General features: G+C 47.5%; 1 protein-coding gene across 3 annotated transcripts; it reads left to right on the top strand.

Moving 5' to 3' along the window:
• The first annotated feature begins 423 nt into the window (after positions 1-423).
• LOC123043628 (RINT1-like protein MAG2L) lies at positions 424-4,582 on the top strand. Of its 3 annotated transcripts, XR_006419418.1 has the most exons (5): positions 424-733; positions 855-965; positions 1,699-1,811; positions 1,943-4,402; positions 4,479-4,582. XR_006419418.1 is itself a non-coding variant. In XM_044466141.1 (4 exons), exons 1-4 carry the CDS (start codon positions 496-498, stop codon positions 3,962-3,964), a joined length of 2,484 nt encoding a protein of 827 aa, XP_044322076.1. In that variant the 5' UTR covers positions 424-495; the 3' UTR covers positions 3,965-4,582. The 3 variants fall into 3 exon arrangements, 2 of the variants coding, with proteins under 2 accessions (XP_044322076.1, XP_044322077.1); XM_044466141.1 differs by having other exon boundaries at positions 1,943-4,582; XM_044466142.1 differs by having other exon boundaries at positions 858-965; positions 1,943-4,582.
• Positions 4,583-8,748: the final 4,166 nt, after the last annotated feature.

The following is an 8,748-nucleotide window of genomic DNA, read 5'->3' on the forward strand; positions in this document are numbered from 1 at the left end:
CCAAGAAACAAAAAAGACAAATCCAGATGTAAATAGTGTCATTTTGGTTTTGTCTTTGACATTATTCAGGTTGCAATTGTCTTTTTTTTTTCTGATGTGTACTTCGAATTTTGGTTTGAACTTTTTGCCGATCCTAGACACATGTCTTGTCTTGTGAACATCCATAAACTCTTTTTGTAATACTCCCTCCGTCTGAAAATACTTGTTATCAAAATATATAAAAGAGGATGTATGTTTATATACATTCCCTTTTATCCATTTTGATGACAAGTATTTTCGGACGGATGGAGTATAATATTTTGAAACATCTAAATATTTTTTTTTTGAAAAGTGGAGCATGGGAGAAGCTGATATTCTCCCATGTGGCGCCGTCCAGTGTAGAGGCAAAACCGTTTTCCTTTGCCGACCCACGCCGAGGCCACGTCTCAAACTTCGATTTCTTTTCTCGGGCCCGAGCCTTCCCTCCCGAGTTCCGACCGACCGACCGACCGGCCCATGTCGCCCCCGCGGCCGCAGCCCCCGGCGGCGACCCTGCGCGGCTTCCTCGACGCGCACTTCGCCTCCGCCGAGGACCTCGCCGCCGCGCCGGCCCTCGCCGAGCTCCTGCGCCGCGAGTGCGCGGGGCTCGAGGCGTCCCTCCGCCGCCTCGAGGCGCAGCTCGCCTCCGGCTCCGCCTCCTGGCTCGCCCGCTCGGCCGAGGCCCGGTCGGGCCTCCGCCGCATCCGCTCCCGAGGTCCGCTCCCCTGAACTAAACCCTAGGGTTCTAAACCCCGTCCCGACCCGTTCGGTTCTTTGTTTGCTTCTGCCTGTCGCGGATTTGGCTCGGGGTCTCAATGGGGGTTCCCTGTCCGTAGGAGGAGGAGACATCCCTGCCGGGGACCAAGGGGAGGCGAGCGCTCCGGGCGTGGAGCTGCCGGCGATCGTGCGGGAGATCCAGCGGATCGACACCATTCGTCTCTACGCGGGTGAGCGTTTGTTCCCCTCGTCGCCGTGGCATGCTCTCCTAACTGTTAAGTTGCAGGATCTCGGACTAGTTGGGGATCCTGCATTTCCCGGAAGAATGTTTTAGCTGATTAATCGTTTAGCTTTTTCTGAAAACAGTTGTTGTGGGAAAATTCCCCTAGACTGTGAGTGGTTTAACCTGTCAAACTTCGCTCTGAATCTGATATGTTAGCAAGTTATATGCTTGATTGGATCACAACTCACAAGGGGGACATGTCAACAGTTTCTCTGTTCAAAGATAGTTCTTGCAATATGGTTTGCTCATACCTCACACTACTTTGATGATTTGATCTAACACCAAAAGGAATGCATAAATTCCAACCAAATGTCCAACTGAGGGACTGACCATGTGAACTGAGGGGACAGTCCATGTAAAGCTTTTACTCAGTTGAGAAGTTCCTCGCCAAATAAACTAGTATCAGCATTCAGAATTTCCTGAATAAACGTCGTCTTCCACAGATCATAAAACTGGTTGTACCAGTTAACAACAGTGTTAACTGCTTAAATTTGGTGTGATCAGTTTACTTTCCTGCAATGTGCATGACCACAAGTAATTTGTCCTTTTCTGCAAAAAAGAGAACCTGTTTGGTGCGGTAGATTGTTCCTACTGTATTATTCTATCTCCTTCTTGTCCTCCTAGTATGTGATGTAGGGATTTATAGCGCTTTCTATAACTTTGCTATGCTGACATTCCAGAAGCTACTCTACAGTTGGAAGCTCTGGTTGGTAACCTAGAAGATGCAGCATATTCTATTGTTAGACAGGCCTCAAAGTTGAACCTGTCATCAGTACTTCGACGGGCATCAAACGTAAGAACCTTTTGTCTTTCCTTTCTCCTTTCGTCGTTCTGGATGAAACTAATAATAGATTATATGCTCATATAATAGGCCTCTCAGCAGTAACCTGTATTAAGTGTTACTCTTTCTTTTCTGTATTGTAGGGGGTGGAACGGAAGCAAGAAAAGTTGCTCCAGGCTGTTGATGCTGTGAGAGATATTGAGCAAGAATTGGTAAGGATCAGCACAAGTAGGCCACAGTGGACAAATCTTATAGTGGCGGTTGATTCAAGAGTGGACAAGACTCTAGCCATTTTGAGGCCTCAAGCACTTACAGATTATCGTGCTCTACTTGCTGCACTAGGCTGGCCACCTTCCTTGTCTTCACCTGACATGGAGAAGGATAAGTACTCCCAAGTTCCAAATCCCCTTATCTTGATGAACGAGGCAAATAAAGAGAAGTATTCTGAAAGCTTTCTAGCACTGTGTGCTCTACAACATGTGCAAGCCAACCGTGAAGTGCGTCAATGCCAGATGCCAGCGGCAACTACTCCTAGCCTGTCAGATTCGAAGTACTTTGATAAAACTGCGTGCCTTGATAATGGACTTTGGGCAATTGATGAATTGGTCCACCCTATTGTGTCAAGGATGGAATATCATTTTTCTAAATGGTCTGAACAACCAGAGTTTATTTTTGCTCTCGTTTACAAGATAACAAAGGATTTCATGGATGGAGTGGATGATATACTGCAGCCTTTGATTGACAAAGCAAGACTTGTCGGCTTAAGTGCCAAAGAATCTTGGGTAACTGGAATGGTAAAAATGCTTCTAGGATACCTTGAGACGCAAATTTTCCCACCCCTTGTCACCGCTTATCATCGTACTGATGACAAACTTGAAGTACATTCATCTTGGATGCATTTGAATGACCAGATGATTACTTTTGATAAAAGGATGCAGCTGCTTGCAGATTCAGGAATTCAGAAAGTTGCATTGGCTTCTGAAGGGCTCTCAAGGTCATTATCTGTCTTTTCAATATACATTGGACATTCTGATTGGCTTCGGATATGGGCGGATATAGAGCTTAATTCTGCACAGAATAAGCTCAAATCTGAATTGGAGGATGAAGCAAGTTGGTTATGTAGTATTGATCCTCAGGATGAGCTTGGTCACCAGCAAAGCACTGCTAAGTTTATTCTGTCTACAAGAGAAGATTACAAAGCTCCACCTGTTTCTGAATTTGTCGTCAAAACTGCATCGACGATGGTTGAAAGAAGTCATGCTCTGCCAACTAAGGGAACAAAGATCCAGTATTGCAGATCCACTTCAGTCCAGTTCTTGAATGACTTCTTTGTTTTGTTGCATGAGCGATGTGAGGCATTGCAGTTGCCAAATACAGCTTTACAAGAAGAGTCTTTGTTGAAAGCTTCCTATGCAATCAATGCCGCTAGATACTGTGAGTATGTTCTTCGGGAGTGGGATGAAGATACCGCCTTCATGGAGCTGGGTGCGCATGGGAATTATGTTGATGGAAACCAAGAACAAATCCACAAACACAGTGCCCAACGTCAGTGTTCTTTCTTTGCAGACGAAATTGCCTTTTTGGTTAAGCTAGGGACTGATTTTCTGGAACAGTTCATGTCCTCCATCCTGATTGAGTTTGAAGACCTATCCTGGGACTACGTCCAAAGCATTGGATCATCAAATGAACAAAGCCAACCAGATGATCAGGTTCCCGATGAAGAAAACCTAGAGGTATCGCCTGGATTTGTAGCCAGCCTAGAAGTCCTGAGAGAGCGAATCACGAAACTGAAGCTGTATCTCAACTCCAAGGATTTCCTTGACCTGTGGAGGAGCATAGCAGAAGGTCTTGACTACTTTGTCTACAGCAGCATACGGTGGGGACAGGTGAAGTTCTCTGACCCCGCAGTCGTCCAGCTAAGGGTCGACACGAAGGCCCTCCTCCGCATCTTCAGGCCCTACTGTTCCAGACCTGAGGCCTTCTTCCCGTTTGTAACCGACTCTCTGAAGCTGCTGACCATGCGAGAGACAGACGCCCAGCACTTGCTGGAAGCGCTCAAGAATGGGAAGGACGACGGTAAGTCTGGCCTGAGGCAACATGGGTTGCACCATGTGGATGGTAGCCAGGCCGTGAAAGTCCTGAGGAGCCGGAAGTCTGGTGGATAATCTCGTTAGTACAACACGTTGCTGAGACCTGTAGGCTGTAGGTGACTGACAAGAAAGAAGCTGATCTTGCCGTGCCGGTGCAGACTGATGTCCTCCTTCCAGGAAGCACAATGGGAACCCAACCGTGGTGACCGACTGCAGAAAAAGATGTACACAAACTGAAGGAAACTCCACCTACGGCAGCGGTGCTGCATTTCAAGTTCAACCTGTGCCCTGCTTCCAGGAAGGTGTTGATAAAGCATGAAGCAAACAACTTCCTTACGTGCCACTCACTGGATTGACATGACGAAATCTGTGACAAATTGGAGATAATGACACACATGACCAGATGACAGATTTCCGCCCTCTGTCGGTGTACTATCCCGCTTCCCGCTTCGACTGACCAGATCACGGTCAATCTAAGCACTTCGTCGTCGCCGTGGCGCACCGCAAACATAGGTTGATTTATTATTCAGACGCCTACGTCATTGATGAAGATTTCGTCAGCTTACTTACTTTCTCTGGTTATATACAGCCCAAGAAGTCAGAGCCCTGTAGAACGGTTCCGTTGGCTCTTGCGTCGTGTATTAACCCAATCCAATGAATCATGGCCGTATCTAATCGGTGGATTGTTTGATCGATTCATTGTCCTGTGTGTAGACCACTTCAACTGCTTACGTCGTCTTGTTTCGCTGCGATTCCTAGAGATAGATAGCAAATCGGCATATAAAAATGTACGCAGATCCATCATCGGATCGCCTCGCCAGCCTTGACTTCCATTCAATTTTCGCTCGATGCGTGACGTGTCGATAGGGGGGAAATAGAGGTCAATGTATGTAATGGGCGTGAGCTGTGCACCGGCGAGCCATTGACGGTATCCAAGTGGCGACTGTATGGAGCAGACGTCGTGGAAACTACGGGATGTCACTTGAAATGTTAATTAACAGTGACATGTACAAATACTAGTAGTCAATCCTAGGAGATGTTATCCGCAAAAAAAAAATCCTATACTTTTTTTGGACTTTCTTCTTATTTTAACCTTTCGATTTATTTCTATATTAAGGAGGAGATGTCACTTGAACCACGGTGATGCTGTCCGCATTTCACACACGCCCGCTTCACACATGTTCGCTCTTGTCCTTCCCGGTACCAATTGCCATGGAAGCATGAGAGAGACACCAACTTCTTGTCATTCCAGGTTACTTTTTTTTGGTTTCTTCGGTGTGGAGGGTCCGAAAATGTACGAATAGTAAAACACACGGATATTATAGGGTTCCTTGTTCAAAAACAGATATTTGTGGAAACACAAGCATTTTAAGAACTGCGGGTTTGATTAGCGGGACTATGACGAGCACTATATAATTATAAAAAAGCATGCTCAAGACTAAAATCAACTTCAAAGCATATGCAAGAAGTAAGGTTAGGTTGTCATTGTGCACCTTATGAACTTTGCCATGTTTGTAATTCATAGAAATGCAAAATAGAAGATAGAAGTTTGAGTGGATCGGAAAATTGCCTTTTTTTTCTTTCCTGGAACTAAACCAAAGCAAAAAATAAAATAAAATGCATTCTCTTTCTATATACATTTTTTCTGAATCAAATGGATACATTGTGTCACCAAAGCCAAATTTCCTGTTTTCTATGATTTGCCTCCTTTTCTCTATGAATCAAAGAGGCCTTAGGACATCTCCAGCCGTTGGCCCCCCCAGGACGCATAAAAATTGCCCCCTGGGGGCGAGCCGGCGATACACTCGGCGCTGGGGGCGGTTTTGCGCCCAGTCGTCGCCCCCAGGCGCCGAAATTGGCCCACTTTGCAGCCCAATTTCGGTGAATAAACGGCCCATATGGGCGAGAATAGGCCCATATTCGGCGTGGTTTCGCCGTGTCTCGGCGTTCAATTATCAACATAGTTATTCCTTATCACATATTTCATCACAGAAAAATCAAATACTTCAACAAAATACTACAACAACAAATAGTTCAATACAAATTATATAGCTCAACAAATAAAAACTCGTATTTCATCACGCGGCGTCCCTCTTGAGCCTCCATAGGTGCTCAATCGGATCTTTCTGCAGTTGATGATGCACCTGTGGGTCTCAGATCTCCTGACGCATACTGAGATAGGCAGTCCAAGTTGCCGGTAGCTGGTGATCAACTTCGGCTAGAGGACCCTGCCTGTGGTATGGTTCAGTGTCAAACACTGGGTCTTCTTGCTCGCTCTCGATGATCATGTTGTGCAAGATGACACAGCAAGTCATGATCTCCCACATTTGATCTTTCGACCAGGTCTGAGCGGGGTACCGAACAACAGCGAATCGAGATTGGAGCACACCAAATGCCCGCTCGACATCCTTCCTGCAAGCCTCCTGAAGCTTCGCAAACCAGGCGTTCTTGCCTCCTGCCACAAGGTTTGAGATCGTCTTCACAAATGTCGACCATCTCGGATAGATGCCGTCAGCTAGATAGTACCCCTTGTTGTATTGGTGCCCATTGATCTCGAAGTTCACCGGAGGAGAATGGCCCTCAACGAGCTTGGCAAAAACAGGAGAGCACTGCAGCACGTTGATGTCATTGTGAGTTCCTGGCATACCAAAGAAGGAGTGCCAAATCCAGAGGTCCTGTGTGGCTACCGCCTCAAGCACCACACTGCAACCGCCTTTGGCGCCTTTATACATCCCCTGCCAACCAAAATGGGCAGTTCTTCCATTTCCAATGCATGCAGTCGATGCTTCCAAGCATCCCAGGAAATCCTCTTGCTGCATTCTGGGCTAGGATCCGAGCAGTGTCTTCCGCATTGGGTGCTCTCAAGTATTGTGGCCCAAACACTGCCACCACTGCCCGACAGAACTTGTAGAAACACTCTATGCTGGTGGACTCGGCCATGCGCCCATAGTCGTCGAGTGAGTCACTGGGAGCTCCATATGCAAGCATCCTCATCGCTGTCGTGCACTTCTGGATGGAGGTGTATCCAAGAGCGCCAGTGCAATCCATCTTGCACTTCAAGTAGTTGTCGAACTCCCGGATGGAATTCACAATCCTGAGGAAGAGCTTTCGGCTCATCCGATAACGGCGCCGAAATGTTCTCTCGCCATGAAGTGGAGCATCAGCGAAGTAGTCGGAGTAGAGCATGCAGTAGTCTTGCAGACGATGTCGGTTCTTTGCTTTCACCCGCCCCGGCGCCGAGCCACCTCGACGCGGCTTTTCATTGCTCGCCAGCAGCTGGGCGAGGGCGGCGAGCACCATCGGATGCTCTTCTTCCTGGACGTCGGCCGCGGCTTCCTCCTCCAGCAGCGCGGCGAGCTCTTCCTCCTCATCCGAGTCCATCGCCGAGGCAGTCAAAATGCCGAACACCTTGCACTCGGTGGGCGTGTACCCGCCGTTAAACCGCGCCTCCGCGGCCGGAAACGGCGGCCGAAAACGCCCAGCTGCTGCGGGAGGGGCTGCCGCGGCGAAGCGCTGCTATTTTCCGGCGGGGAATGGCTATCTAGCGGAGTAGGCCGGCGGCCGTCGCCGGGATATAGCTAGTGGTGGCCGAGGGCGCGGGGGGTGCGAGGCGAGTCGGGGGAAGAAAACCTTGACTTTTCCCCTGTCGGTGTGGGCCAGGCGTGCTTTTCCCTAGCGCCGGAGCCCCCAATGGCTCCCCAGCGCGCCGGGTTCGGCCTGTGACCGCCGGGCGGAAAAAAGGTCTGAACCGGCGATTTTCGGCGTCCTGGGGGCGCGACTGGGCCGTTTTTTCGGCGCCGGCGCCGAAAAAGTGGCCTGGGAGGGCCTATTGGGGGCGCTGCTGGAGATGCCCTTACCACCCCGTGATTGCGTAGACGCGGGTACAAATCATTGAAAATAAAAAAAAAATTATTATCTCACTCGATTGTGAATTACGGTATGTAACTAACTGTGAGTTGATTTTTCAAGTTTATTCATGCATTTATATAAAAACATCACATACTCCCCTCAAAAATAATAATTTCAGTACGTGATAGTAATCTAAAAACGTGCTCACCCATGTTGTAATAATTGGTCAATCTTCTTATATAAAGAAAATGTCTGTTCTCATAGTTTGAGGAAATGTGAAACCAACATTGGAATTTTGAAGGAAGAAAACGCAATTTGTTGCACGTTCCTTTCTCCTTCCCCCGGACAATTTTCTTCCTATGGATCCACCTTTCCACGCCCCTCTCAAAACTGCAACTTGACGACGTGGACAGGCCAAGCAAGGTAGCGGAACACAACAAAAATACATGAGCCATTGTTTTGTTGTTTTAGGGGATACGCCATGGTTTCTAGCTGTGGAAATTATGAAAAACATACATCTAGTGCACAAAATATAATTAGTATGTTTGTAGTAATTTGTCCATCTAGTGTGCAAAATATAATTAGTACTATGTTTGTTCTCATAGTTTGAAAAAATATACATGTGAAATCAACATTGGATCGACAAGTGTTCACTTCGTACTAGTACAACAAAATTTTCCCCGCAAATTTTTTTGAGGCAACAGTAATTTGTTGCACGTTCCTTTCTCCTTCCCCGCACAATTTTCTCCCCAAAAGGCCAAGGAAAAGCCCTCTCAAACTGCAACTTGGCGACGTGGACAGGCCGAGCAAGGTAGCGCGCGGAACACAACAAAAATACGTTTTCTAGCGGTGGAAATTATGAAGATATACATACATGTATAAAATAAAATATCCTACACGTTTTAATCAAGAGGCTGAGGCTGGAGATGGACGTGTAGGGCGGCTCGTGCTTGACTATCTACGCCGAAGCGGAAGCCCCCGTGGAGAAGTCAGTCAACGGAGTGATCGAT

Source organism: Triticum aestivum, chromosome 2B (genome assembly GCF_018294505.1).
Source record: "Triticum aestivum cultivar Chinese Spring chromosome 2B, IWGSC CS RefSeq v2.1, whole genome shotgun sequence".
Lineage (NCBI taxonomy): Eukaryota > Viridiplantae > Streptophyta > Magnoliopsida > Poales > Poaceae > Triticum > Triticum aestivum.

Bases quoted from the DNA above. Each gene is read 5' to 3' on its own strand.
- LOC123043628 (XM_044466141.1), top strand. From the start codon at position 496: ATGTCGCCCCCGCGGCCGCAGCCCCCGGCGGCGACCCTGCGCGGCTTC. The intron at 966-1,698 runs GTGAGCGTTTGT...CTGACATTCCAG, and splicing joins CACCATTCGTCTCTACGCGG to AAGCTACTCTACAGTTGGAA. The intron at 1,812-1,942 runs GTAAGAACCTTT...TCTGTATTGTAG, and splicing joins TACTTCGACGGGCATCAAAC to GGGGTGGAACGGAAGCAAGA.